The sequence below is a fragment of the Delphinus delphis genome, chromosome 7 (genome assembly GCF_949987515.2).
Source record: "Delphinus delphis chromosome 7, mDelDel1.2, whole genome shotgun sequence".
NCBI lineage: Eukaryota > Metazoa > Chordata > Mammalia > Artiodactyla > Delphinidae > Delphinus > Delphinus delphis.
In genome coordinates, this window is record NC_082689.1 from 8,975,242 (window position 1) to 8,998,849 (window position 23,608).

General features: G+C 39.5%; 1 protein-coding gene across 1 annotated transcript in view; it reads right to left on the reverse strand.

Annotated features, from left to right (window-relative positions):
• The window catches only part of CAB39 (calcium binding protein 39), an 86,903-nt gene that overhangs the window by 20,108 nt on the left and 43,187 nt on the right, over positions 1-23,608 (reverse strand). Inside the window, exons 3-4 of the mRNA XM_060015955.1 lie at positions 4,316-4,480; positions 1,847-1,965 (exon numbers count right to left, since the gene is read on the reverse strand). Coding sequence (XP_059871938.1) covers positions 1,847-1,965; positions 4,316-4,480 — 284 coding nt within the window. The remainder of the gene's footprint in view (positions 1-1,846; positions 1,966-4,315; positions 4,481-23,608) is intronic.

The window sequence follows — 23,608 nt, forward strand, 5'->3', positions numbered from 1 at the left end:
ATCAAACTAACTTGAAAGAACAGAGGATAGAGGAACATGGTTACAGGTGAAACCACAGGATGCAAATCCCAAATATGTGGTTTCCCTGCAAAACAAATGACCCAGTTGCTTCAACAAATAAATGGTGTTAAAAGAAGGGGGCAGGAACTATTATAGATTAACAGAGTTAAGAGTCATATCAACCAAATTCAGTTTGTGGACCTTGCTTGAAAACTGATTTAAACAAAATGAAAAATGACATTTTTGGTGAAAATCAAGGAAATCTGAACAGTGACTGGGCATTAGATAATATCAGGTTTTTAAATGATATTATGGTTATGTTAAAGAATCCTTTATTATGTACTAGGGATGCATACTGAAGTGATGTTATGTTTGAGGAGGAAAAACAAGAGGCAAGGAATAGATGAAACAAGAATGTTAATAAATGTTAGTAATTGTTGAAGCCTGGTGACAGGTAGGAAAGGGGTTGTAAGGGGTGGGGGGACGGCTTCTGTGGGATCCCAACACCAATGGCTTCTCCTCGCCTCCGTAAACTGAGGTTTCTGCTCTGGTCAGCTCAGTTGAGAGCTTGAAACCTTTCTTTAAATATTACCTCAAAAGTCTTACTTTACATGACATTAAACAATGTTCATATCATATCCCTGGCCACTCTAAAGTGAAAACACAGGCAGAGTTAACTAATTCATAGATTTTAACAACCGCTGCTTTCTATGGAAAAAGGAAGACTGGCTTTAAAAATACACAAAGGCATCTGGCAGCTGCTCTAAGAACACTAAAATTTCAGACTACTCACTACATGTTCATACACGCAGCTCTGGATTGATACAACAAAAAATCAGATGCCAAAAATTCCGTATGGCAACATCTGAAGAAGCAACATAGATAGTTAGAACTAGAAAGAAGGAAATAGAATGCTGGCATCCAACACATGCACTGACTCATGCTTTGTCTAAACGAGTTTGAACTTGGGGCAAGTGTTAAACCACAGAGATATGAATCAGAGTGAGGCAAGCTATAAAGCTGGGGTAGGAGAGCAAGCTGATTCACGCCACCAGTCATGCCAATAAAACAGCTGCCCGCCAATTTAACAGAACGCCACCAGTGCACACGTACCCAGAGCTGGCAAACAACTCTGGTGTGAAACAACAGGAGGTTACTTTGCCAATCAGCGATGACAGAGAAGAGGACTTTTTTCTTAACTTTTAGTTTTAAGGCTTTTTTGGTTTTTGTTTGATTTTTTTTTTTTGAAACTGACAGGCTACCCAAAGATAAATGCCTGCTTAGTTCAACAGTAATTCCAGGAAGATGCACTGTGAATTACCAGATTAAGTGGGTAAGTGGACACACACAGGTGAAAAGCAAAGGGAAGTACGTCATAAACATGTACTTTGTTGACTGTTGACTGAACAAGGTTAAGCTATATAGCATCCAAGCTCCATTTACTGGGAAGCCTTTACTGCAGTACCGTGTGCATGTACGTCCAAAGAAGATGTCTTTAAATACATGATTTAGCTGATATTTCAACAATTAAGGTTTTTACATCTTAGAGAACAGAAACAAGAACACAGAGGACTTATTTTTTTCTTCAGTCATGTATGGTTTGAGAATTTAAAGGCTCACAATTCACCTAACTTTAAAATCCCATGGGCATTTTCAAATTCAGTTTAGCTCACAGGTTAAATTTTAAGGAGGGAAATGTGTTCCAGAACTACGGGAAAATGAGCTGATGAAACTACAGAGGAAATGCTTTCTGACATTCACCATCCTGTTTTTGCCCAAGACCATCTTTCCTTTTTATTTTCCAAGTCAAAAATATAAATCTTATTACATTATACTTTATACATACCCTTTCAATAACATGAACAAAATATTCTGTTGGGTGCAGATGTATTCAACAGTAGGAGTTCTTGTACCAATTTGTCTTCTGAGAATATTGTTGAAAATCTGAGCCACGTCTTTCTTGCCCTATTAAGGAAGACAAAAATATCAAAATGCCTGACTAAATGCCAAAATGCCCTAAATAAACTCAAATCTAGGTACTGTATATTTATAATTATGACTGAATATCTGACTTTAAAATGTTCGTAGACATTAAATTTTCTTATTTTATTTCTTCCTTCGTAATTTCAAATTCTAAGTTTTAATAGTGAATTTTTTTTTAAAGATTTTTTTGATGTGGACCATTTTTTTAAAGTCTTTATTGAATGTCACAATATTGGTTCTGTTTTATGTTTTGTTTCTTTGGCCTCGAGGCATGTGGGATCTTAGCTCCCCGACCAGGGATCGAACCCACACCCCCTGCACTAGAAGGTGAAGTCATAACCACTGGACCACCAGGGAAGTCCCTAAGTTTTAATAGTAAAGTATTTTTGACATGAATAATGTGTTGACAAAGTGAAATCTTACTATATATAATTTCAATGATTTCTAACTCTCAGAATCATGCTGACTCAGATATGAAAAACAAAACCTTGCTATTTGCTTACATTGTTCAGGGATCCGATTCCCACCCAAGCAGCTTCAAATAGGATGCTTGTATTGTAAACAATACATATAGCTTCCTTTTATAGTGGTGGAAGGAGGAGAAACTGTATTGTTAGTGTAATAAAAATGAAAGAATTCTGTAAGAAGTTGAGCTTTAATGGCAAGTAGACATATCCTCCTACTAAACTAGGTGTAATTGGGAAAAACTTTATATATAGATAATTAAGGTACTAAGTATCACATGATGCAACAGTTCAGAGATCAGTGTTACACCACTGTACTTCACGAAACAAAATAGGTAGATGTTAACACAATACAGCGAAACTTATAATCAGAAAGCTGCACAAGAAAGTAACAAATGCAGAAGTAGACCCCAAGAGATGTTTCAGAACTGCCACTTTATAAGGCTGACAAGTCTGCAGGAGAGTGAGTGAAACGCTAGCTTTCCAGCACTAGAGATCACCCTGGGGCCTATGCTAGGTCAGGAGTAGTAATGGCAATCTCGAAGAACCAGTCTCAAGGGCACACATTTCTTTTAAATTAAATTTATGTCTCTAAAGTCCCAAATGAATATTAAGTTCAAGGTCCAGGTTGGGGAGTGGGGTGGCAAGACGAAGGAGAAGGAACTGGATGGTCCAGTGCACTCCCACCTTTGTAGTGGAGATAAAAATCCTTGTTGTTGGAATTTGACACTCTATTAAAGATATATGAAACCAGCTATATAAATGGAAATATCATAGTTCTGTCTGTTCTAAAAGACAGAAGTAAATTTTTATTCTCTTTTATTATCTATTGATAATACATTCAAGTAACCTATGAACCACATCTTCCCCACCCTTCTCTAAAACTGAATCTAGCTACAGGTGTCTGTCATTTTCTCCCCTGGTTTTCCAAGTACCTGAATAGACATACAATCCCTCAGGACGATAAACACTGGGGCTTAAACAAAGCACAGCCATAACGAAGAGTCGAAGAGGAGACTGCTCACGACTATGCCAGAGCCCTTCATTACACACTTCTCAGACTAGTTTATTCAGACTGGTATCAGGGACCATTCTTCTCACTAATAAATGCACTAAATATCCAACATGGGATGATCTGGCTGTATAAGCCTGGGCACCAATCTCAAACGCCTACCAGGGACGAGCAGGAAATGCAAATGAGCGCAGCAGGCCGAGGTAGAAAAAGCACGCTGTGCCGTCTGTGGCACACCCAAGTGTGGATGCCAACGTCACGGGCTGAGGGGCCACACAAGACTACAAGGCCCAATGTTGCCAAATTTTCCAAGGGAAGCCAGAAATTCAAAATTGTGTATAAAATCTCCTGCTGTTTTAATGTTATCCTCATTTAAATGTTTAAAAGCAGTGCCAAGCAAACAAAACACATATAATCTCGACTGTAGTGAGTTCTCAGCAGGTTAAAAACAAACAAACAAAAAAACCTAGATGTTCTCTAAGATCTCATCTACCTCAAAAATTCTAACACTCTATGGTCTTCTTTAGATTGTTTTTTCCTTGAGAGCCAAGAACCAGTGAATTATGTAAACCAGCAGCTGTTTATTAAATACAGCCTAAATGAAAGGGCATAACAAATACCTAAAAAACTTCATATACGATGTAGTGAAAGAGGGGGAAAAAACCTGGCCTAAGTCCGAGATACCCTTGAGTTCCTGAGTTGGCCCCGCTAATCAGACAGGCAGCCCGGGTATGCTTACAGGTCAGTACCCCTGAGCCAAGAGCCCAACAGGAACCTTAAAATGTTTCAGAGAGAACATACGGAAAATGACTACGAATAGTTAGTGTTTTTGAAAAATAAAAAACTGATTTCTTACCTCAAAGTCAATGAGCTGTAAATCAGCTACTAGGGTGCTAAGGAGCCCACTATTATACAGTTCTTGAGCGAGCTGTGCCACCGCTTCTGTCTGTGGCTCCTTTTCATTTGTGCCATACAGAATTTCTTTCATGGCAACCAGATTTTTGGAAACTTCTTCTGTAGCCTGATTTTGGGGGAGAGGAGAAAATTCATTTTCACAAACATATATAACACATCTACACTTGCTAAATACCTTCTCTATATATTACATACCCCCAGACCCCTGTACAAGACACAAAGGTGGGCAAGCCCCATCCTGGCCCTCAGGAGTCAAAAACTGCATGTGTGTGCACAGGTGGGGACTGACGTATGTGCTCGACAGGGAAGGCCAGCAGATTCACAACCTGTATACTTGAACGCTGAAAACAATGTTGTTGTAGTAGAAACAGAACAGGGAGAAAAAGTTCAGTTCTGCTCAAATGGGAGGGAAACAACATGGAAGAGGCACCTGAGCTGACCATGAGAATGGAGAGACACTGCCAAGCAAGAACTGGCTGGGGAGAAGGAGACTGAGGGGAACGAATGGCATGAACTGGGGATGAGGGAGAGGAAGCAGCACAGGGCCTGTCAGAGAAAAGGTGTGGAGGGAATAAGCGAGTGACAGAAGAAATGAAGCTGAAAGAGGCTTTGAGTGCAAAGCTAAAATACTGGCAATAAATAAAAAGTCACTAAAAACTTCCACTTCTGGCAGGATGAAAAACAAGGGTCAGATTTACCTTCCCCCATGAAAAAGACCAAAAATTGGAGGAAAATATTTGAAACAATGAATTTTAAACATTGAACTTCAGGCAGCACAGGAGAGTGATTCCTGAGAGAAGGGAAACAGACGAAATGAACGTCACAATTGCCCCAGCTTACTGCCTGCCCGGAGAAAATTTCCAGGCCACGTCACAGGGAGAGGGAAGCCAGGCAGAACAGGCAAACTCCACGTGAGGAGACAGAGCTGGTAATCTATGGAGGCCAAGGAGACTTGGAACTTCTGCAGGGCCAGGTACCAGAGAGGAGACAGCTACGCTGAAGAGAGTGTTAGAGACCTGCAAAGACTCACTTGCTACTCTATCTGAGTACTGGTAAGCACATGCATGCGAGTAAGTACCCAAGGCCAGGGAACAGAGCCATGGAGCTCACGCAAGGCTCCCATCAACCTGACGGAAAACCTCATATTCACAGGCATAAAGCAGAGCTCTCAAAGGGTTTTGTCTCTGCTGTTATAAAAAATTAGCCCTGGACTAAACTCTGCTCTCCAAAAAGCTTAAAAGCAAGCCTGGAAAGAATCAAAACTGGAAAACACAACCAATAATGAGGAGGAAAAACAGTCAACAGTAACAGCCCTGCAAAGTGACACAGATGGTAGAAATCAAACAAGGACATTAAAAGTTACTATAACTATAGTCAGTACATTCAGGGAAAAAACGAGCATGTTAAGTAAAGGTATGGAAGACGTAAAAAAACCCCCACCAAAATCAAACACTTAAAAATAAAAACTAAAATTTCTGAAATAAAAATTACACTGGATGGGATCAATAGCAGAGCAGACAGTGCAGAAGAAATGGTTAGTAAATATGATGACAGAGCAATGAAAGCTATTCAAAATGAAACACAAAGAGAGGGAGACAAAAGACAGCACAGCAGTGAGCTACAGGATGACTGTAAGCAGTCTGATACATGTGTAACTGCAGTCCCCAAAGGAGGGGGAAGGACAGACAAAATATGTGAAGACATAATAGCTGAAAATTTTCCAAATTTGATGAAAACTATAATCCCATGGAGCCAAGAAGTTCAAAAAAAATTCCAAGCACAAGAAACAGGAAGAAAACTATGCCAAGCCATTTGCTTAAATTGCAAATGCTTAAATTCAGTGAAGAGAAAATCCTAAAAGCAACCAGAGGGGGGGAAAACATTACAGACAAAGAATCAAAAAATAACAGACTTCTTGACAGAAATGATGCAAGTCAAAAGATAGTGGAGGAACATCATTAAAATTCTGGGGGAAAAACAAAACTAAACTGCCATTGTAGAATTCTATACCTAGTAAAAATATTATACAAAAATGAAGGTGAAATAAGAATTTTTAAGACACAGAAAAGCTGGAAGATTTTGTCACCAGCAGACCTGCACTATAGGAAACGTTTAAGGAAGTCCTACAGGAGGAGATTCAAGATGAAAATCTGTGTATACAGAAAAGAATGAAGAGCACCGGAGACAGAAATGTGGATAAATGGAAATGATTTTTCCATTACTAAAAAAAAGTCTCTAAAAGACAACTGGCTGTTTAAAGCATAAATAACTGTATTTTGGGGTTATGCCATATGTAGAACAAGAATATGTGGCAACAATAGCTCCAAGGGGGGGCAGTGTTAAGGTTTTTATACATGAAGCAGTATAATATTTCTTGAAGACAAACCACAAGTTAAAAGGCATACACTGTAAGTTCTAAAAGAAACACTAAAAAAACCAAAAGAGTTATAGCTAATAAGCCAACGAAGTAGAATACTAAAGATATGTAAGAAAAATAAAGGCTATAAAAAGCTAAATAAATGGAAATATTTATGACCAGAAATTACTTCAGGGAGATTACTTAGCACAGATTCAGAGGACATCAGCCTTTAATGGTACCTAAAGAATCATCTAGGTCCACGGTATTCCCTTCTACAACCTTCTAAATCTTCTTACCAAATGACCACATTGCTTCACCTTAAATATTTCCAGTGTCCAGTAATGCAGGATTAGCAGACTTCAGAATCAGACAGCTGTTAGAAAATTTCATAGTGAAACGAACATTGCCTCACTATAGTGTCGGCTGGTCCTGGGTCTGCACTGCAGATAAGGTAGTATCTTCATTGGCTCCTCATTGAAAACAGCTTGCCTGTCTTCCCTAAATAGTCTTCTCCAGAAAAACCTCCTCTCAGCTACTTTAACTATCCTCCTAAGAAAGACAGGATTAATGTTTCAACTCTATCCAGATGGAATGATGCACAAGACACCGGACCACCATTTCCCTGCAAATGTTGCAAATTTAATGTAGCTCAGGGCTACCTTTAAGAATTTTTGCAATTATATCATATAATTCATTCAAAGCCAGATCTTCGGAATAAGCACTGCAATGATGGCTTTAACTCTTCTCACTATTTAATTTAATCTCATTAATAGCCCATCATTCAACACTGTGGAGGTATTTCTGAATTCTGAAGGACATCCAAAATGCCAGCTATTGTACCCATATTTGTATCATCTGAAATCTGATAGGTAGGTATGCCTCGCATGGCCTCAATCATTAACCAAAATGCCGAAAAGGAAGTAACTGAATGGAGCCTAACATTATGCCTTTGAATCATCATGCTCTTTTCAGTAATGATCTATAAATAATCTTTGGGCATGGCTGCTCAGCCACTTACATATACACTTATTTCCAAATGATATTCTAAAGGCTTTTTGTTAAATATTCTGATAAAATAAGAATATACTATTTCCTCCACATTTCCTGAATATAAGGAAATGAAATAAAGTTAATTTGGTACGACCGTTTTACTTAAGTCTATGCTGATTTCTACTGACTACTGCTTTCTTTTCTAAATGCTTACAAAGTACCTTCCTAATAATCCCATTATGAAACCTTATTCAGTGTCAATGTAAGCAGACCCTTTACCTCTCTGAGTCTGCTGTCACTACCCTATTCTGTTAATGTCTTAGATTTCTGACAGCAGTTTGTTGTCATCCCATATATAAATTGTAAGTACCCCAGAATGTACTTTTTCTGGACCAGGAGATAAAAATCATTTATCAACAGTAAATGTTCTCTTATAATCTAATTACATGTGTTGCCTTTACAATTTCATTTTATTAATCTCTATTCTTAAGATGATTCTCTTTGACAGGGAAGTATCTAACATTTAGTAGGTTTTCTGAGTATATTATCTGCTGAATTTACTCACTGACCCTACTACGTCATAGACCTTAGCCCCGTCTGCTTCTCTGACTAGATCAAAGTTTTGAGGTTCTTAATAACCCTTCATGTGTCTCAGTTTATACTCTGCTTTGAAAATCTGAGATCAGACCATACTCTATGCTTTCTGATAGTAAAGGATGAAGAAGTGCTCACTATGAACAAAAGATGAAGATCAAAATGCTCACTATGTTGGGGGGAAGGGGAGTGATAGCTACAGTATGGGGTTTCTTTTTGAGGAGATGGAATTTTAAAAATTGATTGTGTTGTTTGTGGTTGCACATTATCGGTGAATAAACTACGAACTACTGAATTGTACACTTTAGATGGGTGAACTATATGATATGCAAGCTGTATCTCAAAAAAGCTGTTTTTAAAAAATGGAGGAGAGAAGCGAGGAAATAGAAAGCTACTTATGGTGCTTCTAAGATGAAAGGCACCCTGGATTCAAACATAAAGCCCTCTTCTTCCCTTTCAGCAGATGACACTGTTACTACATTATGAGCGGGGAGGAAAACACCATCGAATTCTCTCCTCTGCTAACCATTATACTCACCTACCTATATTAACCCTCCTTGCTTCTAACCATTATACTCACCTACCTATATTAACCCTCCTTGCTTCTGGATTCCACTCATCTCCTGCCTTCTCAGGATCTCATCCTGTCTGTTACCTTATCTCCTCATATAGTCGACTCCCCTCTTACCTGATTCCTCCAAACTCAATTTTAAATATGATCTATTAGATTCCCACTAACAAAACTAAACAAGCTCTCCTTTGACTCCATAACCCCCTCCCAGCTACTGCCCGCCATAATTAAGCCTCTCAGAACACCTCCCTGTGTCTGTTACAGCCCACATCTCTTTCCTATTCACTCTTCAGCCCAATCCCGTGAGACTTCTACAGCCAGTACTTTATAGCTTTCAGACAGCCACCAACGACCTGCCTGCCATTAAAGACAATTTCTAGCCTTCATCATGCATGAGCTCTCGGCAGCATTTGAAGTTGGCTACACTCTGCTTTTAAAACCGCTCCTCCCTGTCCTCTGTGACTTACCAACACCCTACTTTTTTTCTTCCTGTCTCCCTGGTTGCTCCTCTGTCTCCTTTTTGGCTCATCCTCCTGGAGTGGGCCATTTAAATATTGGGAATTCCTCCAGGCAGAGTACAGGGCCCTCTTCTTCTCATTCTATCATCTCTCCCTAGGTAACCTCATCCACACACAACTTTAATGAACACCTAAATGCAGATGCCTCACAGATTCCTATCTCTAATCCAGTTCTCTTACTAGTATATTAAGCAACCTGCTAGAAGTGTCTCTACTTGGATGTCTCAAGGTACCTCAAACCTAATGCATCTAGAACAGAACTCATGCTCTTGCCCCAAAGCCTATGTTCTTCCCTTGTTCCCTATTTCTGGGAATGAGATGCCACTACTGATGCTCTTAACGTGTCAGAAACTTAGGATTCATCCTCGACTCTTCCCTCTTCCTCACCCTGCCCCGATATCTAATCCATCACCAAGTCTCCAAAATCCATCCATTTATACTCCACCATCACCACCAAAGTCCCCATAACTCTTGTCTGGACGACTAAGGAGCCTACTGACTGGTTTCCTTGAATTCCCTACAGTCCATTTTCCACATCACAATTAGAATGATCTTTTCATAACACAAATATGATTAAGATTTGTGCTTAAATCCTTTGTCTTAAAATGCTTAAATCTTTGTGTTTAAAATGCTTCAATTACCTATTGCTCTTAGGATGGAGAAAATTCCCTTTTAACATGGCCCATAAAACCCTGCATGGTCTGACCCTACCTCTCTGACCTCACCCTGCACTGCAATTCCTCCCCCACTATCTATATACCAATGCTCTGGTCACACTGGGCTCCTTTCGGGCCCCTGCACATGTGGGTGCCTATGCCCACAATGCTCTTCGTGCTCATATTCCGCCCCACCTCCCAGCCAACTCCCGCTCTTCCTTCACTGCTCAGCTCAACGATCACCTCCTCAGAGAAGTCTTTCCAAGTCAATTCTATCATACATTCTCCTACTACCTGGTACTGCTTCACAGTGTTTCTCACAGCTGTACATAACTCTGCTTTTCCTTGTATTTCTAATGAATGTCTGTTTCCTTCTGCTCCAGTAGCAGCCCAGTGCGTGCAGGTGCTCCATTCATGCTTGATGAGCGGCTGAACGTGAGTATACGTGATCACCGGGATACAAAATCCAGATGAACACTGGATGTAGGGAAATGTGATGTTCTCACACCATAAAGTCAAGGAATTCCTCTAAAAAAGTAGTGCAGATCCAGGGACCTGAAGGAAGGACACTCTGCAACACCTCACCAAGAAAAGTTGAGGGAATCTACCTGACAGTTTCAGTGGTGAGCAAGGAACCTAACTCCCTGTTTCCTCAGAGAAAACAGTCTGGAAGGATACACACCAAACTGAGTACAATATGCCTATGGGGAGGGGCAAGAAGAATACTTTCACTCTGCACTTTCTGTATTTCAGATTTGTTTGAATGTTTTACAGTTCATATTTTAATTTTTTAAGAGCAAAATGACAAAGGGAATGAGAGAAATAGATCAAAGTGTTTACTAAGTTGGTAACAATTGGCTTATCTAATTTCTGCTTCTGTTTCCCTCCTTTCACTCCTCCCCACACATCACCCCTAAATTTTTAAGATTTCTAACAAATAACTAAGTATTGTGTATAGGTCTACACACGTAAATAGGCCTACCAACCACGCCTTGAAAACCAGTGCCACAAACACTGCCAGATAGAAAGCTAAAGGCTAGAATTGGGCTTAACAGGTAAAAGGCTACTCAAACTACCGAGAAGTAGAGAATGGCACTGGGGACAAGTGACTTCCAAACCTGGGTATTTCCATGGTTAGTTACCATCGACACAGGATAATCAGCAGCATGATATAAAAGAAAAACTAAAATTCATCAACTTTATTGTTTACTAACAGTCCTGATACATGAGAGCAATCAAGTTCATATTCCAATTGACGACTTCTAATTTTATGTATATTTCAACCATTTGTGTGAGTTCTGTTCCCCATTACAAGTTGAACACAATTACAAGTTGATTTTAAAAAGGCTTGAAAAAGAAATAAACATGACCAAATATTACTAAAAGATGATCAGAAAAGCTTATGAAATTAAGTGATTCACCAGAAAAGGTGATGCAGCAAGAATTTACTGAATGAAGACACACATACAGAGTAAATAAACTTGGCTGTTCTTGTTTAGACTTCACTTGGTTCCCTTCATCAGCATTCACATTAGTGACCCTGCCCAGGCCCCCCTCTCTGGCCAGCCTGCATTATGTCAGCACGTTCTCTGCCTCTCTGACCACATCCTCCTTATCTGCCACCCCCCTGCTTGTCTCCTCACACCTACTAAGTAAGCTGTTCACACAGCTCCTCACACACTGTACCATGGTCAAGCTGCTGAGATCATCATGACACCTAATCCACCGGGCTCCCTAATGACCGTGTGACCTGTCCTGTTAAGACAAAGTTTCAGGGCTGCCCGTGCTCACAGCTCCAGGTCTCCTGCTCCCCTAAACAATGTGGGGTGTCCTTTACTGAAGACTTTCTCTACTTCAGCCCCCAGGGTAGAGAAGGTGATGGAACCTGTGCACACCTGGTTCCCTAAAATTCATGCTGTTCAACTGCTTTCTCTCCAGCCAGAAACATTCCTTCAAACTGGATTGATTTTTCAACCAGTTACTCCCAGCAGCAAATACTTCAAAACTGCTTCACTTTCCACAACAGAACTTAGTTCTCTTTCTCTGTTCCGTATCCGAACATCTAGCTTCACCTCCCCCATTTGGAAATCTAGTGAAAACATCTTCGACTTCTTTGATCCATCTTGATGTATTTCTGCCATCCTCTGTCTCGACCCTGGAGATACACCAGAATCACCTGGGGAAATTTTAGACAAAGATGCTCACTCCCCTAAGAGACTTACTAAATGACAAAGGAAAAATAGTACTTTTACACAGAGACGCCACTTAACCATGTGATCATCATGAATGGTACTGAGACTACTGGCCTCGTGTGCCTCCTGAAAGGACCCGCTGCAAAGGGCATGGCATCACTTCTGTGGTCTTTCTTGCCAAAAAGGCATCACCTGCATTGAATCATGAGGAAACATCAGCCAAACCCAAATTAAGGAACATTCTACAAAATAAGTGGCCAGTATTTTTCCAAAGTGTCAAGGTCATGATGTCAAACACAAAGAAACTGTTCCTGATTAAAGGAGAGTAAGTAGATGTTACAGCTAAAAGCAATGTGTGATCCTGAACTGCATCTTGGTGCAGAAAAAGGACATTAGCAGACACTGCGGAAATTTGAAAAAGGTCTGTGGATTAGTCAACAGTATTGTATCAATGTTAGCTTCCTGATTTGATCATTGCACGGTGGCTACATAAAATGTTAACATCTGGGGAAGCAGGGTGAAGGGTACTCTTTTGTAATCATTTTATCAGCCTTAAAAGCTAATCAATCCTCTTATTTTGCTTCTACTTCACAGGTAAGAGGCAGCTCTCCGTAATCCCCAGGCTGGTGGCTCTATATATGTGTGCTGGGGAAAGGGCTCCTACATGAAAAGGAGGCTGGCCTTGCCTCAAGTCCCCCCTTGCAATTTTGCCAGTTGTGTGGCCTCATGCAAGGTTGCTGGGCCCGACGCCTGGTGGGATCTATTCCATTTCTTAAGATCTCAAATTCCAAATAAAGGTTCTCCCAATTCTCTTCTGCCCCGTCATCTACTCTCACTCTCTCGCCCTGGAGGCTTTGTCTCTTCTCAAGTGACCCCAAATGCTCACACTACTCCTCTCCCCTCTCATGGCCCATTCCCCCCTCCTGCCATTCTCCTCCTGATGCCACAGCAGCTGCTACCTTGTCTCAGCCCCTGGCCTTGCAGTGCTCTATCTCCTCATCTGCACCTCTCATTTCCCTAACATACATTCAAGGGCCTTAGAAAGGGCTTGCTTACACTTCTTTACACCCTCCTCCCTCCAATGTGACTGAGACAGTGATTTACACACGGTCTGACTTCATGATTTTGTTAAATAACTGAATTGTCTAGGACATTTTGTCAGTAGAACATGGTGTTCTGAGACACAGATGCTACACTTATGTGGCCAGTGAGCCTTATATTATGTTTCATGGGTACAGTCTACTAACAGTAGCCAACTGTTTTAATAAATACATGGTGATGAAGAGAAACATGTGAGAAGCACCCCCCTCATGATAAGCCCATTCACTTGACTGGAAAATGATGTGAACTGTGTCTCACTAACTCACACACTGCTGACTCGTCTAGGTGAGAGACACAGAATTTTAGGCTCCTGATTGTTTTCTTGCGGCTTTTGAGAAGTGGTTTACCCTGTATGATTCTACTAAGCAGCCACATATATAGTGGGAGTCTGGGGACACCCAGCTGAGCAGAGTCATGGAGGAAGGAGTCTGAGGCTTGGCAGAGCTGCTCAGAGTCAAGGCCGGGGTAGGGTGCGGGGCAGGCATACTAATCCTGTACCATGAAGCCTCAGTGACTTCCACAACCAGTTGATAACGACTTTATTTCTACTTAGTATCTTTTAAAAATACTTAAAAATTAAACAATTTAAGGTACAGGATCTACTTAAGCAGTAACCAATATTCCAAAGTTCACACCTACTACTCTCACCTCACTAGTAACAATATCACAACTATACTTCTTCCCCTCCCAGGGTGAGGAGACAAGTAACTACTTCAAAATTTTAAGCGTCATGCCCATAATGATATCCCCAATTAGAAGTAAGGCTGTGAGACTTCCCACTGCCTGTTTTCTCTTTAAAAAAATACAGTGAGGTGGAAAAAAAGCAACTAGCAAGCCAAACATTTGTACAAGTGGCCTATTTCAAGACTTCCAAGAATTCAGATTTCATACTAAATCTCTTGCCTTAAACCCAATGTTTCCACAGTACCCATCCCTGTACCATTTTACCGTCATCAGTGGCAACCACTCAGATACCAAGTAGTGATACAAAAACACATTTTTAGAAGACCAGAGGAGCTACTCACTCACCCGTAAATGCTTCCAGACCACATCCCTGAAGTGCTCGTAGCCCTTATCACCCACACCTCTTCTGGACCCAACAAGGCCCAACTACTCAGTAGATCCCAAACTGGCCTTACGGTGGGAGGTGTCTCATCACAGATGGAGGTACAGGGTTTATCTGCTGGAGTACAACACTGGGTCTGCCCTCCCCTTGGCTCCCAATTTTTAATAGATAAAGTTACTTGTTAAGCCCAACTTACCAATATATAAAGCACACTTAAACACAGCAAGAGTAAAACGCTTAAAGTATAGATATGGCTAATTGAGAAATTAAAAGGCTAATAACCTTAAAAGAAAATATTCTACTTTATCGTGATATTAACTTAAAATGATGAAACATTTTCCCTCTCCTATTAGAGGCAAAGACTTCTAGAAGATATACCGGTAGTGGAAAAATATATTGGTACAACTTTATTGGAGGGCAATTTAGCAAAATGTATCAAAAAGCCTTAAAAGGTGCAATCCCTCTGAATCACCCATTATACTTCTAGGGAATTCACCCTGGGGAAACATAATTACACAAAGATGTTACGTACAAGCAGTGTCATTTACAATAGCAAAGGATCAGAACTACAAGTTATCCCACTGAACTGGTTAAATCATGGTGTACCCATAAAATGGAAGATTATGGCAAGCTTTAAAAACAATTAAGTAGATCTATACTGACATGCAAAGATGTTAACACTAAAATTAAAAAACAGGGACTTCGCTGGTGGCGCAGTGGTTAAGAATCCACCTGCCAATGTAGGGGACACGGGTGCGATCCCTGGTCCAGGAAGGTCCCACATGCTGCACAGCAACTAAGCCTGTGCACCACAACTACTGAGCCCGCGTGCCTAGAGCCAGTGCTCTGCAATAAGAGAAGCCACCGCAATGAGAAGCCCGCACACCGCAACGCAGAGTAGCCCCCGCTCGCCACAACTAGAGAAAGCCACACGCAGCAACGAAGACACAACGCAGCCAAAAATAAATAAATAAATATTTTTTAAAAAATTAAAAAACAAACAAGGACCTAGAATAGCATGACCTCGTGTTTAGTAACTTACCGGCCCCAGAAAGAGAGGGAGAGAGCTAGAATATGCATGAGAATCTGCGAGGATATCCCACTATCGTAACAGTAGTCATTTCATGTGGGAGTGGAATTAGGATGAGCTTTATTTTGCCTTTTATACTCTGTTGAATTTTCTGAATTTTTGGAATGAACATATTACTAAAACATAACACTTCATATAGACAGAAATATAGAAATCAATTAAAACTATCAGGCTTAATGAAGGAAGCATAGATCTCTTGCACACACATATGTACCCACACACCCACGCTCCCACATTACCTACAGAGTGCTTACAAAAAGGGAAAGAGGGAGAAGCTGCAAATTTCGGCCTCCTCTCCCCTCACGTAATGGTTTCAAACGAACAGGACTTTGTCAAAAAGATACTTAAGTAAAGAGAAAGAATCTGATGACTCTAAGGTTTTGAGCCAGAAAGGCAATATTTCTTAAACCAGTCACTCAGGAAGAGAGAGACCAATTCTGGGGCAGAGAAAATGAATTTTTGAGTTGAATATGTTAAGTCTGAAGGGATGCCTCAGTATGGAATCACAATATCTTAAGTGTTGAAGAGATGTCAGAAGTCATCGAAATCAGTGGTTTTTAAGTGCTTTTGGGGGCCACTGATAATCACACTTCCTAATCCTGCTGCCATCATTTTTCAAAGTAAAGACCTTGTGTAGAACCCTAACATACCAATAAGGATAAGGTAAAATTGAAAAAGTGGATGAAGGGAGAAAGAACACCTGAAACCATGGCCTGCCTGCTTCTCCAGAGCACCCTTTGCACGTCTGTGGAACATTAAGTTTAAAAGCAAAACAAGAATATTACTCAGCCATAAAAAAGAATGAAATAATGCCATTTGCAGCAACATGGATGGACCTAGAGATTATCATACTAAGTGAAGTAAGACAGAGAAAGACAAGTATCATATGATGTCACTTCTATGTGGAATCTAAAAAAAATGATATAAATGAACTTATTTACAAAACAGAAACAGACTCACGGACACAGAAAACAAATTTAATGGTCACCAAAGGGGACAGTGTGGGGAAGGGAAGAGCAATAAATTGGGAGTTTGGGATTAACACGTACACACTACTATATATAAAACAGATAAACAACAAGGATCTACTGTACACTACAGGGAACTATGTTCAATACCTTGTAATAACCTATAATGGAAAATAATCTGAAAAAGAATATACACACACATATATATTTCTGAATCACTTTGTTGTACACCTGAAACTAACACAACATTGTAAATTAACTATACTTCAATTTTTAAAAATGGGTAAAAAAAACACCCTTAAAAAACAAGGCAAAACAAACACAGAACAACACTTGCCTTGCACACCACACCCCCGATTTCTCACGCAATAAGAATCCTGTTATAATCTATCTCATCAAGAGTATTTTATCAGGACTTCTCTGGTGGTGCAGTGGTTAAGAATCCACTTGCCAGTGCAGGGGATATGGGTTCGAGCCCTGGTCCGGGAAGATCCCACATGCCGCAGAGCAACTAAGCCCGTGCACCACAACTACTGAGCCTGCGCTCTAGAGCCCACATGCCACAACTACTGAAGCCCGTGAGCCTAGAGCCTGTGCTCCCCAACAAGAGAAGCCACTGCAATGAGAAGCCCGCACGCTGCAACCAAGACGCAACGCAGTCAAAAATAAATAAATAAAATTTTAAAAGAAGTATCTTATCAAGTTTCTTTAGATATGTACGTAGCTCTCTTTTCGTGGGTCATATGGTTTTTGTCACAACTACTCAACTCTGCCACTGCAGCAGGAAAACAGCCACAGACCATGTGTCAATGAATGGGTATGGCTGTGTTCCAATAGAACTTTATTTACAAAACCAAGTAATGGGCTGACCTGGGCCACAGTTTATTCACTCATGCTCTGAAAGATATCTGGTGGGTAGAAGTAAAGGCCAAAGGATATGTGAACCTGAGGTTAAATGTGGACACCCATCAAATCCTTTCAATCCTCCCTCAGAAATCTAGTCTCACATCTTGCTTCTCCTCCTTACCCTTAAGCTTTCCTTGTCATCAGAGTCCTCTTATCAAGTTAATCTTTTGCCATTATGTCTATCTTTACAACACTTCCAATCTCACCCCATCTCTGACTTTGAAACATTACTAGTAGGAATGTAATGGGAAAGAGGTTGGTGGGTTTCTTATAAAACTAAACATGGGGTTTCCCTGGTGGTGCAGTGGTTGAGAGTCCGCCTGCCGATGCAGGGGACACGGGTTCACGCCCCGGTCCGGGAGGATGGGCCCGTGAGCCATGGCCGCTGAGCCTGTGCGTCCAGAACCTGTGCTCCGCAGCGGGAGAGGACACAGCAGTGAGAGGCCCGCGTACCGCAAAAAAAAAAAAAAAAAAAAAAAAAAACTAAACATGATCTTACCCAAGAATTGTACTCTTGGGCATTTATCCTACAGAAAGGAAAACTTATGCTCACACAAAACCTGTATGAAAATGTTCATAGTAGCTTTATTTGTAATAGCCCAAACTGGAAACACTCTAGATGTCCTTCAAAGGGTGAATGGTTAAACATTTACCCTATGTACACACTATGGTACATTCATGGAATGGAATACTACTCAGCAATCAAAAGTAATTATTGATATTCACAACTACTTGCACAGATATATGGGGAATTAAGGTGAATGGGCAAAAAAGCCAATCTCAAAATGTTACATACTATAGGATTCTATTTACAAAACATTCTTGAAATAACAAAATTATAGGTTGGGAGAACAGATTAGTGGTTGCCAGCAAGGGTTAGAGATGGGGGAGAGGAGATGGGTGTGGCTATAATGGGATAGCAGGAGGGGGCCTTGCGGTTATGGAAGAGCTCTGCATCTTGATTGTGGTAGTGGTTACACGTGTGATAAAACTGCACAGAGCTACACACATACACTCACAAAACTGTAAAGCTGGTGAAATGTGAATAAGGCCTGTGGACTACACCAACGTCAACTTCCTGGTCTTGATACTGTATATAGTTATGTAAGATGTTAACATTGCGGGAAACTGGGTATAAGGTACATGGGATCACCCTGTATACTTTTTTGCACCTTCCTGTGAATTAAAAATTATCTAACGATAAAGATTTAAAACAAAGCAGGACAACAACAACTGCAGATTTCTTCAGCTCCCTCAGTCTATCTTTAGGTTGTAAATAGGGCACTTTTCAATCTACCACAATCTACATCTCTAGCTTCACTTCCTACCATTCTCCTCTGGTAACTCCTATAGTCACCCTGAACTTGTCACTGTTTTCTGGATATGCCATGCTTTAGTCTGTTTCACATTCTGCTCCCTCTCACTCTCTGCCTGCCAAACACCTTTAAACCACTTCAAATGTCACCTAATGCTATCTAATGTACCCGTCTCTGACAGAGGTAGTAACTGCTTTATCCTCTTGGTTCCCATAGAATTTCACTCATACCTCCAAGTATCTCTACACTATATTGTTTTACATACCTATTTCCTCTACTAGCTTATAAACTCCTTAAGAACAGGGACAAAACTTGATCCATGTGTCCATCTATCTGCCCATATATATATATAAGGGCACTAAAATGTCTATGAATTCAATCAAGTTGGGAATCTTCTGCAAAAGATGACAATGGAAGTGATGACAGTAATTACTCTTATTGTTATCTTTTGCAAAAAAAACTGTCCTGCTAACTACTGTAAGGATGGAGCTCAGCATAAGGAAACATAATTCAAATGCAAATCATTCTTTATAGTCATCTTTTTTAGAAGCAATTTTGAAATGATTAAGCAGAATTTTCCTTGCTTCTGTTCCCTATTAGTTTACACAACCAAGTGTATAATTTACACGTAACTTATAATTTACATGTATAATTTACACGTAACTAGTTATTATTATTGAGAAATGCCTCAAAGAACCCAGATTTTTTGAGGAGGAGGAGGCTTAAATCATTTATTATTTTGTCTTATATAGTCTTCTCTTTTTTTGAGTTTCTTTATACCCACTTTTTTTTTACATCTTTATTGGAGTATAATTGCTTTACAATGGTGTGTTAATTTCTGCTTTATAACAAAGTGAATCAGTTATACATATACATATGTTCCCATATCTCTCTCCTCTTTCATCTCCCTCCTCCCACCCTCCCTATCCCACTATACCCACTCTTTAGCAAAAGAATCATTTTAAACAAAGTCCTCTAAATATATATCAATCTATTTTACTGCCTTAAATATTAATTCATTCTCAAAAAGGGATTAGATGATCTCATTAAAAAAAGGAAGTTCTTAAAGTAAATTAAGATAAAGGATGTGAGATGGAATCTAAAAGTAAACTGAGAAATATTGCTGGTGCCAAATACTTAATAATGAGACCAATTCTATTATCATATTAATTTCTAAATTAAAAAAAAATCCTACACACATATGTGTCTCTCCACTAAAGAAAATGTCTGAGTATACTAAGCTGAAAGATCATGGACTAAAAAAAAAACCTATTAATAACCTTCTGGTGTCAAAGATTACTCTAAACAAGTTTAGTAACCATGAGTCACTGTTAGATGGCTATGCTATGAAAAGGCTATTCCCTTCCCCCCTCTTAAATATGCCAGCAAACTTACTCCTCTCATGAAATGAGTGAATATAGCTATTCAACACTGTGAACACATGCATTCACAGTGATGAAGGGAACCAAGGATAAGCTGAGCAAGGCAGCTATACCTCCTTTACATAGCATGCAGTGGGCAGAGTGTGTAACCAGTCATTATGTATGCAGATCTATGGGGCTGTCAGCAATGAAAGAACAAATTCCACTCCACCCCACGCCCATGCCCCAATTACCTAAAAATAGGGATGGTAAGATAAACCGTGTTTTCTAAAAGTATAAGGAAAGTAGTTTTCAAATTCTCTTTAAAAGGTATGGCACAGTTCCTAAGGGAGTAATCTATTTGTATTATAGACAAGTCTTAATATGGCAACTGTGTACCATACAGAACAAGTAAAAACATCAACACACTACAAAGAAAGAAACACTCAAACGTTATATTTATCATTTTGTCTACAAGATCACAAGAAATGAGTGAGAAAATGCCCATGGATATAATGAATAAAGCAAAAACAGACAAAATTTTACCATGGGTTTGGCAGAGCTAGGAGTGAATACCACCTCTGATTCTAATATAACAGGTGTTCTAGGAAACAAGAGCTTTCTTCATGTGGATCGTGAGAATAATAACAACAAATAATTCTACCTCAAAATAAGACGGAGGCCTATTCTCTACAAAGGCACCTTGCAAAATATGGCGTTGGATATAACAATGTGTCAATCGTACAAAGCTTGAATTCCTTCTAAAAGACCTAAGTGACCACCTAGCCCACACCAATACACATCCAGAAACAGGAACCTTGCGATCTCCCATGGAAGCCAACTTCTACTTATTATTTTCCCTAATATCAGGATGAAATTGGACTCCCTGTTTTTCCTCCACTCACGGGGCCTTAATTCTATCTCCTGTCACTGTCTGGAAGCTTCCCTTATCTGATATTAGATGATCCCCTAAAAACATTTTACTAAGAGCTCTAGGGCTCAAATTTTATTCTTTCTCTACATCACACCTCCAGTTCATTCAACTGTTTCTCATGGCAGAACTTTGAATTTCTGTACTAACCTGGTCACTCCCCTCTCAATATACTCTGGTTTCTCTACATCCTCAAACATGGACTTATTATCTACACAGAGCAGAAGATGATCATTTTGAATTTAGTGTTTTTCTATTATTGCAACCTAGGTTTTCAATAGTCTTTTTCAGGTGCTTTATTACATGATCTATTTATTCTCAGGGCAAACATCTGTGGTTTCTAAGCCACCTATATCTCAATTGGTACACGGATAGTCTTTTACTCTCTTCATTGAGTCATAATTAACATACAACAAAGCACACATATTTAAAAGAGTACAATTTGATAACTTTGGTCTTTTGTACACACCTCTGAAGCCCTCGAGACAGTGAACATGCCCATCACCACCATGATTCCACTGTAATCCCCTCATACCACCAACCCCACTCTAACCCTCCACATACATCCCTGCCAACCCCAAAGCAATCGCTGATCTGTTTTCTGTCATTACGGCTATTCACAGAGTTTTGTATAAACAGAATCATACATTATGTACTATTTATAGTCTGGCTTCTTTCACTCAACACAATTATTTTGAGATTCATTCATATTGTTGTGTACAGCAATAGTTCATTCCTTTTTATTGCTGAGTAGTATTCCATTCTATGGATGTGTCACAACAGGTTTATTCACAGACCTGGGCAATTTCCTGTTGTGGATATTCCAAATAAAGTTGCTATGAACATTTATGTAGAAGTCTTTGTATGGACATATATTTCTTGTTCTCTTGGGTAAATACCTAGGAGTGAAATGGCTAGATGTAAGTTTAGCTTTTCAAGAAACGGCCAAACTTTGTTCCAAAGTGGTTGTATTATCTTACTTTCCCACCAGCAGTTCCAGTTGCTCTGCATAACCACCAGCATTTGATATAGCCAGTATTTTCAATTTTAGCCATTCTGATAGGTGTGAAGTGGTATCTCATCATAGCTTTACTTTGCAATTTCCTAAGATTAATATCTTTTCAAGTGCTTATCTGAAATCTGTGTATCAGCTTTGGTGAACTGTATACTTAATCCATTTTTTTTTTTTTTTACTGGATTGTTTGTTTTCTTTTTTCACATATTCTCAATGTAACCTTTTATCAAATATATGCTTTGCAAAAATTTTCCTCAGTCTGTGACTTGTCTTTTCATGCTTTCAACAGTGTCTTCTGAAGAGTTGAAGGTTTTAGTGTTGGTGAATTCCAACTTATTATTTTTTTCTTTTATTGAGTATGCTTTTGGTGTCATATCTAAGAATTCTTTGCCTATCCCAAGGTCATGAAGATTTTTCTCCTGTTCTCTATAAGCTTTATAATTTTAGGTTTTACATTTAGTTGTGTGATCCATTTTGAATCAATTTGTGTATATGGTATGAGGCATGGGTCCAACATATTTTTTGCACGTGGCTATCAAATTGTTTCAGCACCAATTGTTGAAACTACTGTCCTTTCTCCACTGAATTGCATTCTCACCTTTGTCAAAAATTGTCCATACATGTGTAGGTTTCTTTCTGGATTCTCTATTCTGTTCTACTGATCTATTTGTCTATCTAATATGTCTTTATGTTGATATCACACTGCTTTGATTACTCCAGCTTTATAATTCTTGAAATCAGATGGTGTGAACCCTCCAACTTTTTGTTCCAAGCTGTTTTATTCTAGGTCTTTTGCATTTGCATATATATTTTAGAACCAACTTGTCAATTTCTATTAAAAAGTCCACTGGGATTACAATGAAGTTATAAATCATTTGGGAGGGAACTGACATTTTAACAATATTGAGTCTTCCAACCCATGAATAAAGTGTATCTCTCGCTTACTAAGGTCTTTCATTCTCTTAGCAATATTTTGTAGTTTTTAGTGTGCAGGTCTTTCATTTCTTTTGTCAGAGTATCTCTGTTTCATATTTTTTGATGCTATTCCAAATGATACTCTTAAATTTCAACTTTGGTTCTGTCATTTCTACTACAGAGAAATACAATTGCTCTTTGTATATCAATATTATAACCTGTAACCTTGCTAAACTCATACAGTAACTCAACTACGGTTTTTGTAGATTCCTTCATTTCTGAGTAGGTGATCATATCATCAATACAGGTTTTTACTTCTTTCTTTCCATGCCTTTTATTTCTTTTTCTTGCCTGACTGCATAGTCTGCAATCTACAAGTACAAAGTTGAATAGAAGAGGTGAAAGTGGACATCCCTGTCTTATTAGTGATCTTAGAGATAAATGAGCCTTTTACCATTACGTATAATGCTACCTGTAGGATTTTTTTTTAACATCTTTATTGGAGTATAATTGCTTTACAATGGTGTGTTAGTTTCTGCTTTATAACAAGTGAATTAGCTATACATATACATATATCCCCATATCACCTCCATCTTGCGCCTCCCTCCCACCCTCCCTATCCCATCCCTCTAGGTGGTCACAAAGCCCACAGCTGAACTCCCTGTGCTATGCACCTACTTCCCAC